The sequence below is a fragment of the Ruditapes philippinarum genome, unplaced genomic scaffold, assembly GCF_026571515.1.
Source record: "Ruditapes philippinarum isolate M1 unplaced genomic scaffold, ASM2657151v2 ctg173_1_1_1_1, whole genome shotgun sequence".
Taxonomy (NCBI): domain Eukaryota; kingdom Metazoa; phylum Mollusca; class Bivalvia; order Venerida; family Veneridae; genus Ruditapes; species Ruditapes philippinarum.
In genome coordinates this window covers 441,570-468,626 of record NW_026861243.1, presented here as the reverse complement: position 1 = coordinate 468,626, position 27,057 = coordinate 441,570, and the positions used below count along the sequence as shown (strand labels likewise).

The window sequence follows — 27,057 nt, the reverse complement described above, 5'->3', positions numbered from 1 at the left end:
ATGCATAATAGTGATTTTTGGCAATTTTGAGACGTCCCCCCGTTGCCATGGTAACAGGAAATTTACGATTGAGCATGCTGTTACAGAGGCTATGGTCTTGTCAACATTTGTGCAAAATGTTTCATTAGCATTGAAGACTTTTCTTAGTTTCATAGCAGTTTGAACTTGTTACAGGAGGCTTTTCAATGAAAACAGCCATTTTTCGCAATATGCTCTTTGGGTAAAAGGTAAACTTGAATGTATCCTCTGCAATAAAACGTCGTGTAAGAAAATTCAATGGTTCAAGTATATGAATGATCAAAGCTGAAGGGCAGAATCGTTAATTATATACCTTCATGCAAATTTGTCTCCAGGAAGATGGTATTCATAATGCTTACTTATTCACTTAAAACCAAATAAAAGATTGTCTTTAAAGTATTACCCTGTAATAAGTGCTCCATAATCTATAAACCTTCAGAATGCCATCATTTGCCGAAAGGAAAGTTGATAGGTGACCGGAGCAGTGGTTGATTGTAAACACGTCTCCACCAGCACGCACTGTCACTGCACAAGTGCATGTCGCCCAGCGATTGCAACCAGTGGTTACTGTTTGAACCTTGACAATATATAGAAAAATAGTTAATTATTTAAGTTTTAACAATGGCAACGAATAGTTATTGTTTGAACCTAGAGAATATGTTAAGACAGTTGCTGAAGGCTAAAATCATTCAAGCTGTGTGAAAATTCTGTATGTCAAATTGAAATTGTTTAGTTTTTACATTTCCTACGGAGAAATAGAAATAATACTGGTTCTCTATCAGAGGTCAACACACTGGACTTATCCTTATGAAAACACACTGTATACTTTGGATAAGTCGTATCGTTGGAGAATTAGACATCTTTGAGATTCAGAAGTTGAATATTTGGAAGTGATTACTATGTTATTGTAAAGTAGATAAATAACTAACCTCGATTGGAAGCGTTTTATGCCGAAACAGAACAAACTCTTCAAGAAGTTGATTTGAGTACCACCTGCGGTAATGAACAAGTGATTAAATAAAGACTATACTGTCATTAACAATAATTAAACATTTTAAAAACATGTATTGGTAGTAACAAGTATAATTAAGTATCAGATGTTCACTTAATTATCTTCGATCAATCTACATTTTCGGAAAGCAGAAATATTCTACTAAAATATGTAAAGAGTTACTATTTGTACGTTCGTTTGTTTGATTGTTTGTTCTGCGACACATTAGTTGTGTTGAGTGTTTTGTGACAACACTGTTAAGGTTATATATGGTGACCTCGGGTGCGCATCCGTGCATTATTCCAGGGACGAATGGAAAACCTGAGTAGAATCGCCGACGTTTCTTAAGCTAGCTGGAACTCTTCCTCACATGAAAGAATCAAAGGTCAATGACGGGATTTGAGCTCACATACAAAAGTGACAGGAAAGTGGTTTGTTGTCAATGACATAAACCCCTCGGCCAGGGACACCCTTTAGTTTTATGTGATTCTAGAAATTATTGACGACTGTATTTTCAACAAGGCAGAAGGGTGTTAAATATTTCATACGGAAAGAAAACCATAAGAGACGGAGCGTCTTATTTAGCAACGTAATGCTGACGTAATGCATTAACGAACACTACCTCCTATCAAATGTGTAGATGTACGGATCAACGAATGAGTAACAAGCTCGGTATTTGGTGCGGTAATTTTCTGTCACTGTAACCTAAGCATTTAAAGAATAAAATAAAGATTTTTTTTAATTAACATGCTTCACTTCCATCCCTCATACACATTAGTCTTTCTTGAAACATGTTAGATTTAACTTTAAAAGTATGACGTACAATTTTGTTCTACATATATATAGAATGCAATGTATCCTTTTTGTCCTATATGAATTGTTTATATTCTCACATAATGAAAAACTGTAACAATCTGATATAAATATTTTCAACGAAGGTGGCTAATGGATAAACTTTCAAGTCCTTCTTAGATACTGTTATGAAAAAAAAAATAAAAATTGCTTGAATAAGAATAAGTATATAAACTAAAAATTCCATATTGCAACTTACTGACACAATAGTTGATGGTGAATTCCACAACGCTTTTGAATTTCCAACAGCTGCAAGCTTCAGAACGAGAAAGAATCTCCTACGAAGTCGGTACCAGCGATTATTTTTGGTTGTTATCGTTATATTTGTGAATGTGTTCGCTGTTGACATATGGCTTAGTGTTGCTGGAGTGGCGCCATCTACTTTCCCGCCACAAGTGTCGCTGTGTATAACTGCTATAGATGAGTCATAGCAGTGATAGGAATCGTTTGGATCGTAGACAATGAATCTAAGAGCACATTCCGGTGTGTCAGTGGAACAGCCAAAGGGGAAATTGAGGTAAACAGTGAACGTAACTTCCTTCCCTCTCATCATTGTTATACTATTTGTTGAAATCTAACATTGAAAACAATGTAAAATTGAAACAATTTCTAATATTTGAAGAAAATATATTGAAGAAAATACATAAATGTTTATCTAGTTCAAAATGTATGGTGATTTAATTTTGCATTGAGTCTAGTGCTTCACTGACCTAATTGTGGCAATTCCCAAATTAAACTAATGGCAAATAGCCCATTGCAAAATATTATTGTATGGCCATGGCTCCTCCTTAAGACAATCAAAAAGTATCTCTAAAGAAGATTGAACATATATTGTACTTGTATGGGTCATAAAGTAAGCGGTTACATGTATATTAGAGTCATCGATATAGAAAAAAATTACTTGAATTAGAGCTTTGGTTGGTAAATTTGATATAAATTAAATGATAAGAAATAAATTACTTGTAAGGGTGCCAGCTCTATACTTGTGTTATTTTCATATTCCATTTCACCAGCACCATCATAAACTGATGCTGAACACTTTACCTTTAGACAAAAAAGAATGAATTCTTCCGAATAACTAATAGATGAATAATTGATAGCAAAAGAAACAATATGGTTACGAAATTCTAACATTTGCAATATCATTCTTAAACTAGGCAAATGATGGTAAATGGTATTAAGTGCTAACTTATTTTATCAAAATAAAAAGTTTATAGAACTATATTATGGATTGGTATTTATTCTTAACCTTTTACTTAATGCATTTAATTTAGCTTGTCATCAATAAGCAATAAGTACTAAGAATTCACATATAATGCTGCATTTTGTGAAATCTGTATTTAAAATAGTTTTTTTCTTTGTTTCGTTTAAAGAAATTTCTTTCATTAGATTTTCTTTATTATTTGAATATGCAGCTTGTAATAATTACCTGTAAGTTAAAAAATTCTGAAAATGGAATATAACTCGTGACTGAGTTACTAAACATGTCGTCTGTTAGCATAGATGATGACGCCTCTATCGACGTTATTATCCCGGTGTCATAAAACTCAAATCCGTTCACATACCTACAAAAATACCTTCTTATATCATAATTGGTCTTTCTTGCTCACATTTTTTATGTATAAAGTAAGAAACAAAGTCATAAAGAGTAATGAAAACGTCAATAACATACTTCATTCATTAAAGTACGTTTAAAAACATTAAAATAGAAATTAATTTTCATTGCAGATATGACATTTATCAACTAATAATTTCCTACCATTTGATTCTGTATTTCAGACCATCGGCAATAGTAAATGCACATTTAAAGTAGCCTGTGTGCTGCTCATTACGTATTTCCTGGCCGGTTTCTACTGTAACGCCACCTAGATCTAAAAACAAAGATAATATAATAAATGTACTGCAGCAGAGCTCGACATATTTGAAGCATTTATTCTGAATATAATTATGAACTATAGTTTATGAATAAATCATTATGATTCTTAATAAACGTTCGGGTGCATCCTTTTCGATTTTTGAAAGAAATTATCAAAAACTTAATATCTATGCATCTGTGACGTCCAGCGGTTATATAGTGTTACGTATTAACCATATTCGAATATCAATTTCGAAAAAGACAGTAAGTTTTTATGAATTCAAAAAGTTATTTGCATATCTGTGTTCATTATTCATTAGAATGTATTCTCTGCAACATTTCATAATTGATTATTACTTTTTTATTTGGACTTTTTATAAACTTGTACAACTAATTTTTGTAAAATATGTTAATTTCAATTCAGTCATACTGAACATCTTATACTAGAACAATACAGTGCAGACTGAATGACAGGATATCGTAACGGCACTTGCCATAGAAAACACAGGAAACGTTATCTTGCCATTGTCCATCATCTTGACACGTAACTACTGGAGACGTTGCTGCATAACCATGATTACAACTGACGTTGACAGCAGAAAATGTCGTCTGGTTACTATCAATATTCGGGATGGCTTCACCATTTGCGATTGCTGGTAACTTGTCGACATTACATTCTTGAAAAAAGGCGTTTTAAAACTTATCATGTAAGTATCATAATAACATGATTTACTATGGAAAATGGATCAATATCTGTAATTGAGTGAAAATGAGAAAAAGAAAAAGATAACATTCAGAATATAGAGAAATATATCTCATTTTTATTCATACATCTATTTTGACAGTATCTTACTCAAATTGGACAAAACGACACTTGGACTTTGTATTCACATAATAACACTACTGACAAAAAATAACTATATTGTAAGGATGATTATGTTTACCTAGTGAATAACAAGATGCATTTTCCCATTCTCCTGATGCATTACACATTACCATCAGCACTTCAGGAGCATAGTTTGCGTTGCAACGAACGGTTGCTAGAGCCCCTATGGTTGTGTTGTCTGGGTCGTTTAATTCTATCTCACCATTTGCTAGGTAACTAGCTACATGACCACAATCTACAAAAGTTGCTTGGTAACTTAACAGCATCTAAATGTATGTTATTTTATATCAATCATTATAAGTCATGAGGTATAATTCATTCATTTAGTAATGCATGTCTTAATCTTCTTCAGGGCAACTTTAATCATTAAAACTAGGGAAAAAAAACAACAGAAATGTGGTATCAATGCCATGAGGCTTAACATCTAGTAATTTTTTTTCTTTGTTTCGTTTGATCATTATTTAACAAATACAACAAAAGTGTAAACAGGTATTGTCGTTAAAGTACCAATTCTAATACAAGTGACATTGTCCCACTTTCCCGTCGTTTGGCAGGTGATATAAGACGGATCAGCTGTAAAGCCTGGCTCACATGTGACATTCGCTTGTGAACCAAACAATGAATGTTTGTCATCACTGACGATGACTCCATTCTCGATTTCAGGAACGTCATCACAACCTAAAATAAAATAAAAATTCAGGAGCAAGGACACCTTTTATTATCTTTTACAATTTGATTTGCATTTTCTGCAAACATTTTGTTCCAAATACATATTACACTCATGAAATTTACAAGGTGGTTAACAGCATTTTCAGAATATCATTAATTTCTACGTGCATTCTGATTTAAATATTTTTTATAAGGTTTAGAATACAAATTGTTTTGTTCTTTTTGTCATTCTCGTAAGATATTTAATTTATCAGATTTCATGCTTGATTATCAGCTATTTGTTGTCATTGTACGTTAGAAAAATGCCATTATGATATCTAGATTTTTATACCAGCAACAGCAAGTGTCTAGTGCCGTGTGACAGCTGTAAAAATATCCCTACTTATCCCAGATTTGTCGTATTTGGCTGCATTTTCAGGTTCATTATAAGCAATAGTGTTGACCATTAAAATCCGGTATAGGCCAATGTCACGGTGTGAGGGAGACATTGCGCTTTTTTTTATATCTGCATACCTTAGGGAAATATTTACAATTTATATTCCTACCTTATTTTAACAAAATTGTATCAATCTCGCAATGACTACTGTAGTGTATTAAGATATACCAGTTCTTGTACACGTAACATTTTCATCCCAGTTCCCTGATGGTCGGCATGTTATGTAAGATTTATCAGGTGTGAAGCCTGTATCACATGTAACATTTGCTTGTGAACCAATTGTAGAGTTGTCAATAAGAACAATAATGCCGTCTTCAATTTCTGGTACCTCACCACAATCTTAAACGGTTGGTTAACATTATTTAACAAAGTGATTTTACATAATAAACAATATGTAGAATCACGTTTCAAACTGTTCCATCCATCCGTGTTAGGCAACGGTGCGAACATTTCTGTATTAACTGAAACAATTTTCTTTGGAGAAGGAATGTCTCTATCAGGCAGTTAAAACTTATTCAATGACAATCTACTTCTAAATTAACTCTGAAATATTTTCAAATTACGAAAAAGCAATCATTCTTAGCAACATTATAATTTCCTCTATGTTCAGGGTATTTATGGTTTAAGATTATAAAATAATGCAGCTTTTGTTTAACAGTGATTATCATTTTTGTTCTTAATAATGTAGTTTATATAAATACCAGATATTATACACGTGACGTTGTCATCCCAATTTCCTGAAGGCAGGCATTCAATGGTAGGTTTATCAGGGGTAAAACCTGCATCACATGTGACATTGCCTTTAGAACCAATTGTAGAGTTGTCAGTAAGAACAATTATACCGTCTTCAATTTCTGGTAATATGCCACAACCTGTAATCGATAAATATAATAATTTATTTCATTATCTTTTAAGATTTACATTGACTTAACAGATATCAATTTTGGATATTTATTGTTTTTAAATGCGGTTTTAGTTCAGTTGATTATTTAGTTAAATTGTTATTGAAACCCGAAGTCAAACTTTGCTGTGGATTTAACAATATTCCTATTGTTATGTGTTCGAATCAGATATCGACTAATAAATAATTGCACTAATACCGATGACAGACGAAAGGTTATGTCGTTCAAAAGACATATTTGATATAAATTCGGACAATACAACATCATGAAATATTATACAAAATCCAGTAATGTTATATCTAAATTTATTATGATTAAAAAATGACTATTTTGTTTCTTTTAATACTTATGATTGTATCACTGATATTTACTGAATGTTAAGACTAAACTATTGCCTGAATTCAGTTTGGTCAACTGTGTATATGTGTGTACTTTTATATTTTATAAAACTGGAAGACGTTACCTGCTAAACTACATGTTGCATTGTCCCAGTTTCCATCCATACCACAATATAAAGTCGTAAATGATGCATTATAACCCGGGCTGCATATTAGCAAAGCCTCTGCTGCGAGTGAGGTATTCGAAGGGTCGTTTAGAGTTACTGCCCCATTTTCAATATATGGCGGATCTCCACAATCTGAAAAAATAAGATTTTAAGATTAGAATATATTAACATGTGCTAGAATTTACACAAAATAATGCCATTTAGCAACATGAAATATTTAACATGGTTTATAAAATTCGTATATCAGTTTATTTTATCAGCAAATCAAATAAAATACCACAAATATAACGCAAGACGGCTTATTTTAGTATGTAATTAATATTTTTTTTTTTTAAATTCCTTAGCACAATCCTTATTTTTATTGTTAGAAAAATGAATCAATGTGTAGATTAAATATCATACCAATTGGATCGCACGAGGCTTCTTCCCAATCACCGGAAACAGTGCAGTTTATTGTCATAGGAATTGGTTCATATCCTTCATCACAACGAACAGTTGCTATAGCTCCAACCGTTGTATTTTCATTTGGATCAATTAACACAACCTCTCCATTAGTTAAATTATTTATCACTGGACCACAATCTACAAATTCGTGTTATTTATTAGCATATATGATATTTCATATGAGAAATTATTCGGGTAAAATTTTTATTAAAAATTGCCATGCATTTCAAGGGTGAATTTCAGAGCGACTTTTAAACCAGTGCATCATAATTTGTAGTTTTACTAAATTAACAACATGCATAATTTTTGTGTAGTGTTTGTAAAAAACATGTGCTGTTATTGGACTCTCAAACTGTTCAAAATACCCTTTCGAATCAAATTATAATAAGAATCGCAAACAATATATCATACATTATCTTACCAATAAGAGTGCACGTAATGGATTCCCAGTTACCAGTTTCGTCACATTGAAATCTTCCTGAAGATGCTTGATATCCATTTTCACACACAAGTGTGGCCACTGCCTTATATGATGTATTAAAGTTGTCTATTAGCGTAACTGTTCCATGATGAACAGTTGGTGGATCTCCGCAATCTTTAATAGTGAGAAAAAAACAATATATTTAATCGCAAAGATGAGTAAGAAAAATAATAAATAAATGTTGTTTACAAGCTATATTTTCGCTCCTTTCATGAATTCATTTCGGAACAGTTTTACCTCTGTCATAAGCACACTCAATAAGGTCGCATATATAATGCACACCTAAGGTGTATGTCTACAATGATCATTATTCATAATTTTATCAATATTGCAATGACTACTGTAATGTATTAAGATATACCAGTTCTTGTACACGTAACATTTTCATCCCAGTTTCCTGAATGCAAGCATTCAATGGTAGGTTTATCAGGGGTGAAGCCCGGATCACATGTGACATTGCCTTTAGAACCAATTGTAGAGTTGTCAATAAGAACAATAATACCGTTTTCAATTTCTGGTAATACGCCACAACCTGTAATCGATAAAGATAATAATTTATTTCATTATCTTTAAAGATTTACATTGACTTTACAGATATCAATTTGGGATAATTATTGTTTTTTAAATGCGTTGATGATTAAGTTGAGTATTTAGTAAAATCGTTAATGAAACACAGAGTCAAACTTTGCTGTGGTTTTAACAATATCCCTATTGTCACTTGTTTGAGTCAGATATAGATTAATAAAAAATTGCACTTATACCAATGACAGACGAAAGGTTATGCCATTCAATAGGCATATTTGATATAAATTCGGACAATACAACAACATGAAATATCATATTATATCCAGTAACGTTATATTTTGATTAATGTATGATTAAAAATGTAATATTAATGTTTATGATTGTATCAATGATATTTACTGCATGTTAAGACAAAAATATTGCCTGATTTCCTGATTTAAGTTTGGTTAACTGAGTATAGTTATTTCCTACTATTTTATAAACAATTGAAGACGTAACCTGCTAAACTACATGTTGCATTGTCCCAGTTTCCATCCATACCACAATATAAAGTCGTAAATGATGCATTATAACCCGGGCTGCATGTAAGCATAGCCTCTGCTGCGAGTGAGGTATTCGAAGGGTCGTTTAGAGTTACTGCCCCATTTTCAATATATGGCGGATCTCCACAATCTGAAAAATAAGTTTTTTAAGAGTAGAATATATTAACATGTGCTAGAATTTACACAAAATTTTGTCATTTTATATTTACATTGTATGTATTTCAGTATAGCAACGTAAAATATTGAATGAGTTTCAGGGAACATGGTATATAAATTCATATATCAATTTATTTTATCAACAAATTAAATAAAATACCGAAAATATCACGCAAACGGCTCATTTCAATATGTAATTAATATTTTTGGAAAAAAGCAAAAAAGCAAAAAAGCAAACAAAAAACAAAAACAAAAAGAAAACAAAAAAACACTTGTAAACATATTTATATATGTAAATTCCTTACCACAATCCTTATTTTTATTGTTAGAAAAATGTATCAATATGTAGATTAAATATCATACCAATTGGATCACACGAGGCACTTTCCCAATCACCGGACACAGTACAATTTATAGTCATAGGAATCGGTTCATATCCTTCATCACAACGGACAGTTGCTATAGCTCCAACCGTTGTATTTTCATTTGGATCAATTAAGACAACCTCTCCATTAGTTAAATTATTCGTCACTGGACCACAATCTAAAAATTCCTGTTATTTATTAGCATATATGATATTTCATATGAGAGATTATTCGGGTAAAATTTTTATTAAAAATTGCCATGCATTTTAAGGGTGAATTTCAGAGCGACTTTTAAACCAGTGCATCAGAATTTGTAGTTTTGCTAGATTAAAAATGGTAACAACATGTATAAGCAGTGTTCATAAAAATACAGTTATCTTACTCCGATACAGTTAAAATACCCTATCGAATCAAATTATAATAAGGATTGAAAACATAATATCATAAATTATCTTGCCTATAAGAGTGCACGCTATGGATTCCCAGTAACCAGTTTCGTCACATTGTAATCTTCCTGAAGATGCTTGATATCCCTTTTCACACACAAGTGTGGCCTCTGCCTTATATGATGTATTCAAGTTGTCTATTAGCGTAACTGTTCCATGATGAACAGTTGGTGGATCTCCGCAATCTTTAATAGTGAGAAAATAACATACTTAAACTATACATATGAGTAAGCAAAATAATAAATGTCGTTGACAAGTTATATGTTCGCTCCGTTCATTAATGCACTTTGTAACAGTTCTTACACTTCATTTACTTGTATCAAAAGAATGATCGAATTTAAATATCTTGGAAAGATATATTCAGAATCAGAAATGCACTTTTTAAACTTTTTTATTTTAGATTTTTAATTCAGATTAAAATTGACTGAAAATATTGAATATTTCTTGTTGTATCTATTTAGGAGACTGTTTTCATATTATCGAATTTGTTTCTATTTTTATTTTTTTATTTATTTATATTTAATATAGATCTTCGTAAATGTTAACTTGTCAAAGTTTATTTTTATTGTCTACGGTCAGTGATTATGATCTATGAGTTTCTGTTATACTTTGTTTACCTATTGGTTCACAGGATGCGTCACTCCATTCCCCGGATGTAGTGCAACTTATTATTAACGGCAATGCCTCAAAACCGCTGTTACAACGTACGGCTGCTAATGCTCCAAAGGTTGTTTTAGTTGGTTCTAGAAGTTCGATAACTCCATTTGGTAAGCTGTTAGTTATAGGGCCACAATCTACGAAATAATAATTCTATGTCTTATCAAATCGATGTTTTGCCAGTTGTAAGTAAACATTACTTGTATCATATGGATATGATTTACACGTATTAATTACAGAGAGATCCAAAGTCAATATTGCCACAGTGACTCTTTTCATTTGAAATGTCATAGTATTATATACCCGTTTTAACTATTCATCAATGCAATTTATCTGAATATTATCATTATTTTTTATTTTTATTTTTATTTATTTTTTTCACTCTCGATTTTTTTAATTAAGCTCCAAAATTACTTTTTTATGCATTATGGCAACAGAATGGAACTTTTTGTTTAATTCAAATTTACAAATGGTGCACATATCTTAAACACTAACATGGCTGTGTTATATCCTCTTATCCCCTTTCTGTTTTCCATTTTATTTAGATCTGTCCGTTATTTTCTTATTTACAGCACACTGACACACATTATTTTATTTGAGGATCATACGTCATTTTTCATAGAATGGCACGAACGATGTTTCTAATTCAAACTTTCACCATGCTGAAAGCTTCTTAAGCCGGTACCGTGCTATGTAGCGTGGACTATAGATTTTTATTACCAATACCGTCCATGAACAGGCTCAATCAAACCATGCCTGAAACATTTGTGAACTGTGCCGTTTTGGGCGTTCTTTGGGGAATCTCTTTTTAATGCATTTGCTAATTCATTTCTAAAACTTATTTTAAAGTGGTTAAAAATATTCAATAGCCTAAAAGTATAAAATTTTGCTGCTCTTAGTTTTAGATATTTTTAATGACATTCATTTACATTGCTTACTTTGTTCTGGTCACGAAATGTTAGTTTAGCAGTGTCTAAGCAGGACTAAACGATGGATAACCATACATACTTGGAAGAAATATTTACTTGAAGAGAAGAACATGTATGAATTACCTGTAAAGTCTCCTAGAGTTGAATCATTATATTCAGCAGTCGCATCTGAAAAAAATGGATAAAAATATGAACGCTATAATGGGTTAATAGTAATCGGTAAAATAGTTGTTCGTATCAGATAAAACAAAACTGAGGTTTGTTGTCACCAAAGGAGACTGTCCATGAACCATTTATAACCTTCTTAATAAATTATCGTTGAATTTTATTTTAAGTGAACTTCTTTTATCAATATGATTTCAGTACGATAGCAATTTAACATCTTTTCCAATGTCTTCTGATACGACCACAAAATGATATAAACTTGTTTTTTTTAATGATACATATATTGATAAAATAATCAGACATATTGATATATGTGACCGTAAATGAATTTTGCAAGTTATAGCTTTGAGACAATTAATGTCAACTTCTTATATTAAAAATCATCCATATATAAAATATTGCATCTTAATCACAAAACCCTAAAAGTAAACAAACATTAAATGATCCCTTAACGTCCGAAAAGATTTAAATAACACTCAGTATCTAGTATAGGATCTTCCATCAGCTGCAAGCATGGCTTTTTAGTTGTAATATTCGAACATATAATAATTTATGTGCTTTTTGGTTTTTGTATGTCTTTTTTTATAATGATTCTGGCTCTTTTTAACTGAATTAGGTTCAGTAGGAAAAAGCATATTTTAGAGTGGTAAAACAGAAATAAAACGATGCATATCATTAATTGTTGTTTTTTCTTGTTGTTGTTGTTGTTGTTGTGTGCGTGCGTGCGTGCGTGCGTGCGTTCGTGCGTGTGTGCGTGCGTGCGTGTGCGTGTGTGTGTTTTGTTTTTGTTTTTGTTTATTTTGGTGTGAGGAAAATACCAAACTCAATATTTAAACTAATTTCGTATAATTAAAAAAAACAGAATATAAAATGTCTTTAATTTTAAAAATCATTATTTTATTTGTGATAATGTAAAATGCTTTATTTTATGCTCATAAATGTAGTTATTACTTAAAATAATCGTAAAGTTATAGTCAATTATAGAATATTTTAAACAGGAAACATGCAAAATATATATTTACCTGTTAAAAGAATCGACAAAATGAAACAAATTACATATATATTCAATCGCATTTTTAATATTCCCATTTTATTTAAAACGACGTAAATTCCGTTTTATTCCTGACCACATTGTACTTTGATGGAATTATTTATACATTTTTGTTACAACTTAGTATAAATATATATTTTATTGAAATTGCATCATATTTCATTCATAAACAAATTTGTTAATAATATAAATATCTTATTGTTTTATTGCGTGATAAAGAAATGCGTCGTTGAATTGTTTAAGAAGTGGGGAACAATGAAGCATTTTTAAAAAGGGTTAAAATATTCTCCGACCCTGATCTTATTTTCTTTATCTACGAGGTATAGACCTAGCTAATATTGAAATCCAAAGAGGGTATAATTAAGACATTTTTGAGATTATTTTCTAACCTGGCATCTTACGTTTATAATGTAATACGTCGATTATAAACATAAGGCATAATAAATAAGGTAAATAATGATGTTTTCTTTGACAATGTACGTTCATTGAACCATTAATGTTACGGGTGGATTATGTAACACGTGCGGGGTATTATAGTCCGTAACTTTAAGACTTGGCTAATGTGACATACAAGTCACTTTGCAATTTTCGTATGAATGAATATGAACGATTGTATCAGGTGCGTTATCGTAAAAACATGCATGAAATAACAAATGAGCCGCGTCACGACAAAACCAACATAGTGCGTTTGCGACCAGCATGGATTCAGACCAGCCTGCGCTTCCGCGCAGTCTGATCAGGATCCATGCTGTTCGCTATCAGTTTCACTACTTCTAATAGAGTTGGTAAGCGAACAGCATAGATCCTGATCAGACTGCGCGGATGCGAAGGCTGGTCTGAATCCATGCTGGTCGCAAACGCGTTATATGTTGGTTTTGTCGTGACGCAGCTTAAATTATACCTTTGCTAATCTCATTCCCTCATCAACTTATGACCGCATTTCTTGCAAGAGCCGGCCTTGCAATACAATAACCTTTCTTTTTACAATGACAGTAGCTAATCTTAGGACTTGATGTCACTTTCTGTTAGTTTTGAAGTCTTTTATATTTGCAATTATATATACTTGAAGCAATAAACAATTATTAAACGACCTCAAAATTATTTTATGTTCAACCGAACGGCTTTAAAGTAGAACTTCAAATAATTCAACGTTGCATTTGCGGCTTTCGTCAAATGAGTTCAAACCAACGATATGCTAAAAATGTATCATAAACACTGTTTTGTTATGTTTTACACCGGAAACTTGTACTACACTATTTTTATTCTGAAGAACAGCATATACGTTAGGAATATAATATAAATTCATGTTTATTTGAATGGTGTAAACAAATAACGCAGTATCACTTTAATATGCATTTATTATAAATTAAATAACAGAAATGTTCTGATTTCAATGTATCTGTATCAACTTTTATTTAGGTGTACAATCTCTTTTATGTATTTTACATTACCACCTAATTCTTGCATTTTAATCAGATAACACTATCATCTCATCAGCTATTCAGCTCACGCCCAGGATGTACACAATACTTCTCCTGCTCATCTACTGCAAGTACATTCTTTCGTCAAACCCTTTTTCACTTTCACCGTTTGCTTTTCATTTTTAAGTGGACAAGAGTGATTTTCCGTAACATCACCAGGTTACCATAGCTATGGCGGATCATGATATTTGTAAAAATCCAATTTTATATTCATAAAGATAATTTCAATAACAGGAGTCAAAGGTGTTTACATTTCTGTAAGTGGGACATCTGATCTTTTTAATCAGAAGACTCTTACTTGCCAATAGTTACTGACCTATTTTGCAAGACATAGGAAACCACGAAATAATGTTGACAAAATCAACAACCCCTCAAGCCCCTGTTGTGTCACTGCAAGAACTTTTCAGATTGAAAATCTATCCATTTTAATCAGGGAAAAATTAAATAAGACTTTACAACCAGTAAAAGAAATAAATGACGTGTTGACGTACATGATATTAATGTCTATGAGAAGAGAAAAGAAATAAATGAAATCGAAACGATTTCTAAGCCAAGGATTGATAAGTCTGAAAATGACTAGAAATAATTTGAAATAGGAACTTTTCTGATAAAATGAATGGTCAATTTTGGTGATCCCTAACTAGATATATGTCTTTTCATGCTGAAAATGAAGACGGTAACACTGAAGTACAAATGAAATGTAAATAAGGGTAAATTCAATGTTGTATTCTGTTTGACTGAAGGTGGCCAGGCAGAAAGAAAATTATAAAATGTAACAGACTCAAAGATGATTTTTGAGAATATGTCAAAACCATCAGAAGATGTCAATAAAGCTAAGGTCGGATCAGAGAACTACTGAAGATGTGATATATGATTAAATTTAGAAATAGAAACAAAATTGAAGAAAGTTAGCCAACAATACTCATCGAACAGAAAAAAAAATGTCGATGTTATGAACGTGGAAAATGTATAAGTAGGCGGCTGTAGCAAAAATGCATTTGCCTGTTCATATCTAAACACTGCAACCTTGGTAAAACTATTGAAACTATATATTTTTTTAAAGTAACGGCTGTGTTTATATTGTTCCATATATTGCTGTAGACTGACATCGAAACCTTTCATGATCTAGTTTTTCATTACTATGCACGTTATGTAATATACATGAGAACGAAATAAATGGCATTTTTAATAATCTGAAAAATCAAGACAACACTATTTTTTTAGTAGAGTCGTTGTATAAGTTAAACCAAATATCTTTACATGATCGATAACAACATAAAAGGGTATAACACTAAAAAGATATAACACCTTTATAGAAAAACTAAAATTGAAAAAAACTTACATGAAAGTTAATACTAATAAATAGATCGCTTCTGTTTAAAAAAGCTTTTATAAAAAGGCAGATAATCAAAAATTGCAGATAATATAAGAATTAGTTACAAAACCAAATATATGATACATACTGAAACATATAAGAGGTAATAAGTAAGCTATATGTTCCTATTTTGTGTACATTGATCTTATCATTACTGTAATGGTTTTTACAGATCAGATGACCCTAAAACGTAACTCAATTTATATGTCTATATGTCCATTTTAGTTTTTGTTTCCCTACTCAATATTTTTATCGCTTTAAAATCAGCTCTTGTTTTATGCTCAGCAAGCAAAAAGGTAGTAGATTGTCTAGTGATATTGCTCAAATTTGAAAAATGTGTCGGAGAAATTCATTGAATCAGTAAGTATCCACGTTAAAAAAATATTTTTGTTACGTGTCCCTTAAATGATATTTTCATTGTAAGTCATTGCTAAATGCCATTTCAGATTCACCACGATCTGATTACGAGGAGAGCCCGTCCCCAATGAATCTTTCGAGACCGAAATCGTCACGGCATATATCCATGCCTACCTACCGGACGACCTACAACCAAATATTCCTCTTCAAGACCTCAGTCCTACAAGTACTACTTTCTATTATCTAGTTTTATACATTTACGTGTGATCTAGTGACATATAATGAGATTGAAACACACGTGCATGTACAGTCCTTCAACTTCCAAAATTTCAATATTTTCAAGCAGCTTATATTAAGTAGATGGCAGATGGACATTTAAACAAAATGTTGTCCAAATCTGAAACTTACACGGGAGCAAGAATAATGTTTCTATTTAACAAAAATCTAAATTTTGAAAAGTTTGCCTTCACAACACTGCAAAATCCAAGAGGGACGCCGATTTTCTTATAATTGTGGTTTCATAGTACAAATAATGACGTTAATGATTAAAAGATGTATAAAGATTTCAGAAATAGTCAAATTGTTTTTAATATCAATGAAATACCGGTACAAAGCTTTTCATAGCCATGCATTATGTAAGACAATTTACATTAATTTTCGCATTCTTGCGATTATCATCCACTGAAATCAATTTACAATATACCTTCTAATCCTTGTATTGTAATCACAGAAAACAGTCATCTCGCCAGTCATCCAGCTCACGCCCAAGAAGTGCGAAAGACTCCCCCTATCCATCTACTGCAAACACACCTTATACTCTTCAATCTAGAAGTCCGCCTAAAAGTCCGGACAAGAGAGAGCTACCGTTACCTGATGAAGTTACCATGGCAATGCCTGATCACATCAACAAGGGTGAGATATTTGTATCTATACCCATTTAAACTGTGCGTTCAATTTACAACCTCGCATAATTATGTAAAACAATATTTGCAAAATAAATATTCATTTCTCAAAAAGAAGAGAGAGAATATTTTTTGCCGAAATCGTATCTATAAATTGGGTTCTCTGCGAAAAGTTCTGTGCATATAAGTCACAGTTGATGCGGCTTCACTTTTATAAGCAATGTTTATCTATTTTGTTATCCACTATAATAATTCTTTGTTTCATAAAAGTGAATGTCACCTCATTCAATAGCATTGTAATTTAATTACCTACTTTATGGTTTACCATTTCCAACTGTTCGTTCACTTTTGCACAAAACATACCCATTTTGTATTTATTAAAACTCTTTCAATTTCAGGAAAACAAGGTGTTTATGTTACTTTTAAGGGACAAAAGATCATTGAATCTGTGGACTCTAAACTGCCAAGAGTGACTGCCGTCTCTTTGCCAAAGATACAGAAACCACGTGATTATGTTGAGGAAATGTCGTATGTGAATCAACCCCCTCAAACGCCTGTCGAGACATCAATTGTCACATTTGATAATCATACCACTCCAGATGGAAGATCAATCCATCAAATAGAGGAACACACTGTAGAAGAAGACGTGCAGCATGTTCCAGCTGAAGAAAAGGAACAAACAACACAAGAAAACGTAGATAATAGTAATAGCACGCCTGACAAGGAAAAGGAAAGTATCGAAAACAAGGAAAAACTTATAAGTCAAGTTGTTGAGACAGAAAATGTGATAACAGACAAGAAATCTATGGAAATAGGACCAGTATAGAAGGTCAACTTTGAAGATCTCAAAGACGAGCCTGTTAATGATGATAGTAAAGACAATAAGATTGAAAAGTCTGATCAAAATGAAAATGAGAATAAAGACAATGTAGTATTCTTCATGACAGAAGATATCAGACGGAAGATAAAGACAAAATTGCAACTGAAAGGAAATCAAAAAGAGTGAAGAAACTGTGGATGAGCTAGCAACAGAAACCTCCGCGCCAGAAAAGGTAGATGACAAAAAGACTGTTGAGAATGAAAGTGCTGAGTCCGAATCTTTAGAGGAAGTTAATGAAACAGAGGATCAAAGGACTATTGAAGATGTGATAAAAGTTGATATTTCTGAAACAGAGAAAAAGACTGAAGATGTTAAGCATGAAGTAGATAAAGAAGAGGAAAACGAGAAACCGATAACGTCAAATGATTATCCTTTCGACGGAAGTAATGACTGAGCATGTGTTATTGAAAAAGAAATATTGCAATTGTTAATAGATAGCTTTCTTAAAATAGATCAATTGTAAAGAAAAGAAACAAAAGGTTCCTTGTGCAAAAAAGCATTTACCTGTGATCTTAGAACTAGTTAAGGGAATCTTGGTACATATAATGTTGAAACAACGACAGTGTGAATCATAATGCAATATAGACTGAGATTGAAGACCTGGATGATTGGTTTTATTCTCTTTTGCGTAATGTACTAGGCATATGAACTGAAATAAATGGGAGCATTTGATCAATCGTTTTTCTAGAGATCTGAGTAAAGTATGTTACTCTTAATGTAATAATTGATGAGGAATTTGTAATCATATACGTACATTTAGTGAGAAACATCACAATGTCTCTAGATTGCCAGTCGTTCTGATGATGTCAATGTAATTCTAAAAACGGTTCTATGCAAAAATTATTTAACAGCGTGATGGATTTTGTACTATTGAAATACATTGTTTACAAATTATTATTGCAAAATTTACACGACTCCGGTTCATTTTATCTCAATAAAGTTTATTGTCAAGGCTATAATCAAATGCGCTCAAAAATGTTCTTAATTTTGAATGATAATGAACGCAATCTATGAACTATAAGTTACAAAGAGTAAAAGGGGCTTACAGAAAATTTCTATGGATCGGTGTGAAACAGACGTAACTCCTTCATTACGTAATGAGGTACAGCTGTTTCGCACTAATCCCACGGTTTGCAACTTTTTACGTTGTTTTATGGCTATTTATTTAAATTTACTGCGTCATCTAAACTTGAATCATGACCCTGCCAAATTTTATGAGCCAAATTAATCTCATATCAGTATCACTTATCAATCCAATTGTTTTTGTAACCGTTTTACATTTAACTACCAGTCCCTTGTCTTGTGTTTGTGAATCTCACAATGATAGATTTTCACGATACACCGGATTAACGTGTCAAATTGTACAAAGTATGTTAGGTAAAAATTAATGTAAATCATATCTAACTAAATCACAATGATGGTAGAAATTTAGTTAATTACACTTAATAGTATTTATATATCTATTTATTAATTATATATGTTTATAAATTTATGCAAGTGTGTACGTGCAAATATTTTGTAAGGCCTCGTTGGTGGGTATGACCATTCTTGCAAAACTAATTATGACTGTGATATCGACTCTAAGATGCAGTTTAGGTTGCAAATTTAACTAAAACATACCATAATTGTATTCACTCTTTCAAAATGTGTCAAGGATGCATTACTTCCCTTTCGCGCAATGTGCATGTCAGAAATGTTTTACTACTAGTCACTATAAGATCAATATGTTAAACAAAGAAGTGAACTACCTTAGTGACAAATTTATATAAAATCTAATACAGTGAAACTTTTACACCGCAACACCCTTCATGAGCTGTTCCTGAGACGTGTTGTTCGAAAAAAATTAAAATTGAAATTGAGGACTTTTTTTTTCAAAAAGTGTGTTACTTTTACTGTTGAGGTAAATGTTCTACAGAGGACCACTCTGCAGAGATTTCACTGTATAATAAATCTTGTATAATAGCAAGACACTCTATACAAGTCATTTAAGAAAATATCACATTTATTTGTTGCATTCGTTTTTCATTCACGATTTAATATTATTTGCAGACTCATTATATTTTTTCTAAACAATACAATTGCAAAGAAGTAAAATCATATTGCAAGCCATTTGTGTTACAGTTTTCTTTTCAAACCCCAAGAATTACGTATCTTTATGTGATAAGCACCTAATATGCTCTAAAACCTTTGTGTTAACGTTATAACGCAATGTGTGCCCCTTTCTTAAGAATTATAAAATTATTCATTTCTGAAGCATAATGTGCCTTTCAGCCCATAAAATTGTATTTTTTTCAAATGCATTTTTTTTTATTTTTAATGTACATTTAAAGTTACCGAATTTGCCCATATAGTTGAATCATCTTTGCTTCTAATGTGTGTTTTAACCATAAGTAAACTTACAGTGGTTAAGTATTTTGTCTGGAATACAAAATACCACTTATATCTTGTTACCTACTTACATTTTGCTGATTTTATGACAACTTGTTTCACATTCAACATGGTTTTCATCATATGAAATTCATCAAACATCTAAGATTCTCTAAATTCTCTACATTCAATGAGATAAAAATAGGTTTACCATCTCTACTATTATACAGATGCTTAATGTGTCATTATTAATTAGGTACATAATACATCAGAAATTATTTTTTCCCCTTCTTAAGAAAGGGAAAACACATGTTTTAAAACTGTTAAATAATGGTTTAAGAGCAGGTTGGCTTATCCGCTGAAAGAAATAGCACTTAACGTAAAATTATTGGTCATGGAATTGGCAAAATGTAAACAAAGTAGTATTTTTACTCCCATACAAAATACAAAATCACTGTAACTGTACTATCTGCCAAAAGGTAACATGGACAAAAGATGGTTCAGGTTATTGACCAGTTAGTAACCTTTTACAGGGTATCAAAAAAGAAAACGCTTTTCAGAAATAAAAATTCGTGCATTTCTGGGGCATTGTGGGCGTTTTACCCAATTTTAAACTGTCTCCGCAAGACATTCTCTATGAAAATCGTACATTGGTACTTGGTAGTTTAAAAAAACAACGATTAAGTGATTTCTTTATGATATATACAACGGAAATACTTCTCTGTTATTGGTTAATTCGTAGCAACCGTCGTCTAACATTTATAACACATTTATCACAAAGTAGGCTCTTACAAAAATAACAAATTTGTACGATCAAGTTATTATTAAGATTTAATGTGATTAGCTGTATCAAATAGGTAAAACAACTACTTAATGTGTTCAAAAAATCAAACAATGCAATAAAACGAAATAAACTACTAATGTACAATACTAGTCAATGATTATATAAAACAAGAGGGCCATGATGGCCCTAGATCGCTCACCTGACTTATCAAACTCATCCAAACAATTACCTAGACAAGCATTCTGACCAAGTCTCATGACAGGTGAGTCAAAAATGTGACCACTACAGTGTTAACAAGGATTATCCATATTTGAGCAGTGCCACCTAGTTTTTTACCCAGGTGACACATATTCAAACTTGACCTAGAAATCATCAAAACAAACTTTCAGACCAATTTCCAGGATACTTGGATCAAAACAGTAGCAACTAGAGTGTTAACAAGATTTTTCTATTTTTAGCTCCGGTGACCTAGTTTCACATGCGATTTCGAACTCATCCAAGCAATTACCTAGACAAGCATCCTGACCAAGTTTGATGATAATTGAGTCGAAATTGTGACCACTAGAATGTTAACAAGGTTTTTCCATATTTGGGCGGTGTGACCTAGTTTTTCATCCAAGATGACCCATGTTCGAACTTGACTTAGAAATCATCAAAACAAACTTTCAGACCAATTAACAGAATATTTGGATCACAACAGTAGCCACTAGAGTGTTAACAAGATTTTTCTATTTTTAGCTCCTGGGACCTAGTTTTTCATCCGAGATGACCCATGTTCGACTTATTCCCAGCAATGACCTAGACAAGTTTCCTGACCAAGTTTGATGACAATTGAGTCAAAATTGTAACCACTAGAGTGTTAACAAGGTTTTTCTATTTTTAGCTCCTGTGACCTAGTTTTTCATCCGAGATGACCCATGTTCGAACTCATCCGAGCTATCACCTAGACAAGCACTTTGATAAAGTTTGATGATGATTGATGCAAAAATGTGACCGCTAGAGTGTTAACAAGGTTTTTCTATTTTTAGCTCCGGTGGTGACCTACTTTTTCATCCGAGATGACCCATGTTCGAACTCATCCGAGCTATCACCTAGACAAGCATTCTGACCAAGTTTGATGATGATTGATGCATAAATGTGACCGCTAGAGTGTTAACAAGGTTTTTCTATTTTTAGCTCCATTGACCTACTTTTTCATCCGAGATGACCCATGTTCAAACTCATGCGAGCTATCACCTAGACAAGCATTTTGACCAAGTTTGATGATGATTGATGCAAAAATGTGACCGCTAGAGTGTTAACAAGGTTTTTCTATTTTTAGCTCCGGTGACCTATTTATTCATCCGAGATGACCCATGTTCGAACTCATGCGAGCTATCACCTAGACAAGCATTTTGACCAAGTTTGATGATGATTGATGCAAAATGTGACCGCTAGAGTGTTAACAAGGTTTTTCTATTTTTAGCTCCGGTGACCTATTTTTTTCATCCGAGATGACCCATGTTCGAACTCATCCGAGCTATCAACTAGATAAGCATCCTGACCAAGTTTGATGATGATTGATGCAAAAATGTGACCACTAGAGTGTTAACAAGGTTTTTCTATTTTAAGCTCCGGTGACCTACTTTTTCATCCGAGATGACCCATGTTCGAACTCATCCGAGCTATCACCTAGACAAGCATTCTGACCAAGTTTGATGATGATTGATGCAAAAATGTGACCGCTAGAGTGTTAACAAGGTTTTTCTATTTTTAGCTCTTGTGTCCTAGTTTCTCATCCGAGATGACCCATGTTCTAACTCATCCAAGCTATCAACTAGATAAGCATCCTGACCAAGTTTGATGATGATTGAGGCAAAAATGCGACCGTTAGAGTGTTAACAACTAAATGTGAACGGACGACGGAAGGACGACGGACAATCATCGATCCTAAAAGCTCACCCTGAGCATGCTAAGGTGAGCTTAAAATGGAAAATGGGAATTGACTAAAATGTTAGTTTTTTTCTTATTAAATAAACGTATAGATAGAACAATTTAGTAAATAAAAAGGAGTACTTTTTATAATTTACACAAAACTATACACAAAATGCAGCGTTATCTCAAAAACGTTGATAGAAATATACAGTGAAATATAGAAATATATAGACAAATTCAGTAATATTGAAACCATTCTTTTGCACATGAAATATCTTGAAACAATTTTCATAGAATGGTTTGACGTTGCTTGTGAGCAACAACTTTCAATATCTAGAAAAGCACATTAAAACATACACTATAAAGTTCTTTTCTAAATTTCAATTCTCCCACTTAGCAGACGACTTCCTACCAATTATCTGACGTCATTTCCTTTGAAGAATTGGGAAAGACCTCGTCATTTGAGAAATATTCTGCCGCAGACGGTCTTCTTGCCTTATTCGTTCCCAAAGGATGTTCAACGACCGCAACGTTACTGTTTTTACGGTACAAGAAAGTCATCTTAGATGGTCCAAGCGATGTGTCCACTAAGGGAAATATTGTCCTGTTTAAATGAAATAATGATTGAAATATAAATGTTTTTCACTCAAAGCAAATTTAATACGTGTAGTAAGTGATCACCCGTCTTCATGTTATTTTTCCAGAAATGGCTTTGATGTAGATATGTTTCAACCCGAAAGCTAATTTATGGGAGTCATGAAATATGAATTATTCTGTAGAGTTTATTGTTTATATCCAAATGAAAATCATTTCAAAATAAAAGTCTTACACAACTCATTCTTCTCAAACCAAAATTAATCATTTACTTGACATTCAAACTGCTTTACTAACATCGCTGATTAAAAATTAAAGGTATATTCAAAGGATATTTAACTGAACCCAATATCAATGGGTTATAAATAATTAGGTGCACGAGTAACCAGCTTCAGAAATTGAACATGATTGATAAAGGTTTGCTCAAGTCGAAGCGTATTATGTATTGTACAGAATAACATTTTTATTTTGAATCCAAATTTTATTGAGGGGACACAACATACAGCTATGGTTTCGGAAGATTATTTTAACCATTTTAATCCTTCCCCGCCAAAAACTGAAAAAGACTTACTAATATTTCAATCTTGACAAAATCATTCACCAATTTTAAGGAAAATTCAAAATACATATACGGACGGAATAGTAAAAAGTGCAGATCATAATCAGAATGAACAATGGTATTATAGCAAATATTTGTCGTTAACGGTTTTTATTTTCGGCGGACTGTCATATACACTCAACTGTCCTATATACCATATATTGGGTTCGATCCTTTCCAACACAGGAAATATTTAACACAATACGTGACACAATAAAAACAGCGATATTAATCATGACACATAGTATAAAATATATCAAAACGCGCCAATAATCAGTCAGAGAAAAGTGTTCAGAAGAAGAGTTTAAAAAAAGATTTATACCTGGCCGCTTTTGCCTTCAGGTGGAGTTTAATTAAAACAACAAGAGCAACGGCTGCGGCTAGCAGTATAACGCCGCCAACACTGCTTAAGACAATGATCAAATAATTCTCGTTTGCATCATCGTCGTTGTCGCATACTGTGTAACAAAATAAATCATTGAAAATGTTAATCACGTGTTTAATGTAAGTCACACGGACAATTTCATAGGTCACAAAGCAACTTTCCATGGCCGTGCATTATTTCAGACATGAGTGGGCACCTGATAAGAACCAAAACCAAATATATAGATAGTTTCCTCACATGAAAGAATTCAATGCCCCTGGCGTGACTCAAACCAAAGTTTGAAGGGACAAGTGGTTTTAAGGCAATTGCTTTATATTACATGTTCAAATATTTCCAAACTAATAAATGTATTATTCTAGCACAAGTTTAGTTTAACTTAGCTCTTTTGTATATGATGCGAGTAATAAGACTCGGCCAATTGTTCGTCGCTCTTATGGACTATAAAACCTTTAGAAAACACAGTTGTGACTGCACCTTTATCTAAACAAGGCACTTTCATTTAAAACTATAATAATAATTTATAGATGAATTGCTTGCGAAGTATTTGGAAAATATATCAAATTCAAAACTTACCGTCCGTCCAAACAAATAAATTCTGTGAAGTGTCACACTTGGCACACGAACTTCCATTTAGGTAAGTACCTGCAGTATAGCACGTGGCTACTATGAAACAGTATCCTGACTGTAAAATAAACAAAATTAGCTTCACCATATGGGACTTTAACTTCTTTCAGAGAATGCAAGTAATATTTGCGATTGATAAGTAACTCTTTCAATATACAATTAAAACCCTAGTTATAAATCACCCCTGGGTTAAGACCAATCCGCTAATGAGATCAATTTTTAAAGAACAAAATGTTCGGTTCTGTATTTCAATTGTCACATGATTCACACAAAGACCATCTCGAAATTATTCCCTTTTTTCCAGCCCCAGTTCGTTTTTCGATACACTTATAAGACCAGCGATATTCAATATATTAACCTCACAATATTAATTAGTGTGACCTCTCTGTAAGACCTTTTTGACTAAAATTCATCGATGGTCTTAATAAATGGTTTTTACTGCAAATAAGAGATCAAAATAAAAATTGTTAATCTGACAGAAATTAGTCTGGTCAAAATGCACGCTTGTGAACTTCAGACGGATTAAACTTGGTGACACTGTACTACTGTTATTTAGGTATAAATGATATTTGTATATTCTATAAACAAGTAATCGAGAGCTATATATAGTTTTTATTATTTACGAAACGTATAATGACGTCATTGATTCATGTGAAACTTACCTTCAAAGTAACAATTGTTTCATTATTAGGGTTTGTTTGGCGCTCCTGGCACGTGGTATCAAGCACGACAACCGTTTGCTGGGGACCAAAGTTGGTACCATCGTTACTAACCGATATTCCAAGCATCCGGGAAATTAGCGTAGTGTTAGTATTATCGGATGAATTCGTAATTTCGGGCACCAGGGCATATAGCTCGTTGTAGTTGATGTACGCGCAATTAATTTCAAACTCCTCAGTCATGTTGAAATTACCATCAATTCCAGCCTAGTTTATTAAAACATGATTAATATTTACATAGCGTAACCGGAATCTATCGGAAATTAACCATTTCGTTGAATATAGTATATGCAGTCAAGAGGAACTTACATAATTATACAAAATCAATTTTACATTAAATTAGCAATAGAAGAAGTAATAAAGTAATGACAGTCGTTTGATGTTAAAAACTGGAATATTTCTCATGATTATCTCCTAATTATTATAAGAATAGAATTAATAGAAACATACCACATAGACTGCCAATTTACATTTTGCAGTATCAACAAAGCCATTCCCAACTATTAAAATAAAGTCACATTCATTTCCGGTACTGACGTCACAAATTCCTTCGTCTGCAAGTTCTTCAATCAATGGACCGAGTGTTAGATTCAAAAGACAAAGATCTGTTCCAAAGTCTTGGAAGCAAACACATGTTTCTAGAAAATAAAACTTAAATGTCACGAAACATTCATGTATAACAAGACTTTCATTTCTATTGCGCTTGAAGATAGAAAGGTGATATCAGAGGGCCATTTGCCAATTATCATTCATTCTAATACGTTATGTGAGTCATAACATCAACACCTAGTGTTTTGTTCAAACACTATTTATATACATTTTCAAACCACTTGCCATTTACCGCTGTGGATTCGAATCCCGACAGGGATTCTTTTCATGTGAGGGAGCTATCCAGGTAGCTTACGGGACGACTGGTTCTATTCAGATGTCCGTTCGAGCTTGAAATAATACAGGGAAGTGCGCCTGGGATCTTCCTACACCAGTAAAGCTGGTACGTTGCCACATAACCTATACTGTGTCGGTGTGACGTACAACCCAATCAAACAAACAAATATAATTATGTACATTTTAAAAGTCAATTATTGTTAGAAAATTGAAGTAAGAAATAAAACAATTGAAACTTAACATTACATTCAAAACAATATGTTAACATTTTATCTGGACATATTATAAAAAAAATTAAATGATAATAATGGAGGAAA

The 27,057-nt window shown here is 32.4% G+C and overlaps 1 protein-coding gene across 4 annotated transcripts in view; it reads right to left on the bottom strand.

Annotated features, from left to right (window-relative positions):
• Window positions 1-27,057, bottom strand: part of LOC132715005 (uncharacterized) — a 77,577-nt gene that overhangs the window by 9,160 nt on the left and 41,360 nt on the right. The window contains exons 23-27 of one of the 4 annotated variants that reach the window (XM_060697973.1): window positions 26,306-26,493; window positions 25,799-26,062; window positions 25,086-25,194; window positions 24,450-24,585; window positions 22,699-23,539 (exon numbers count right to left, since the gene is read on the bottom strand). The exons of 1 other annotated variant lie outside the window; for it this stretch is intronic. In XM_060697973.1, coding sequence (XP_060553956.1) covers window positions 23,344-23,539; window positions 24,450-24,585; window positions 25,086-25,194; window positions 25,799-26,062; window positions 26,306-26,493 — 893 coding nt within the window. In that variant the 3' untranslated portion in view covers window positions 22,699-23,343. Of the gene's footprint in view, window positions 1-22,698; window positions 23,540-24,449; window positions 24,586-25,085; window positions 25,195-25,798; window positions 26,063-26,305; window positions 26,494-27,057 lie in introns of those variants that run through there. 2 more of the 4 variants (XM_060697976.1, XM_060697975.1) reach the window with 2 other exon arrangements.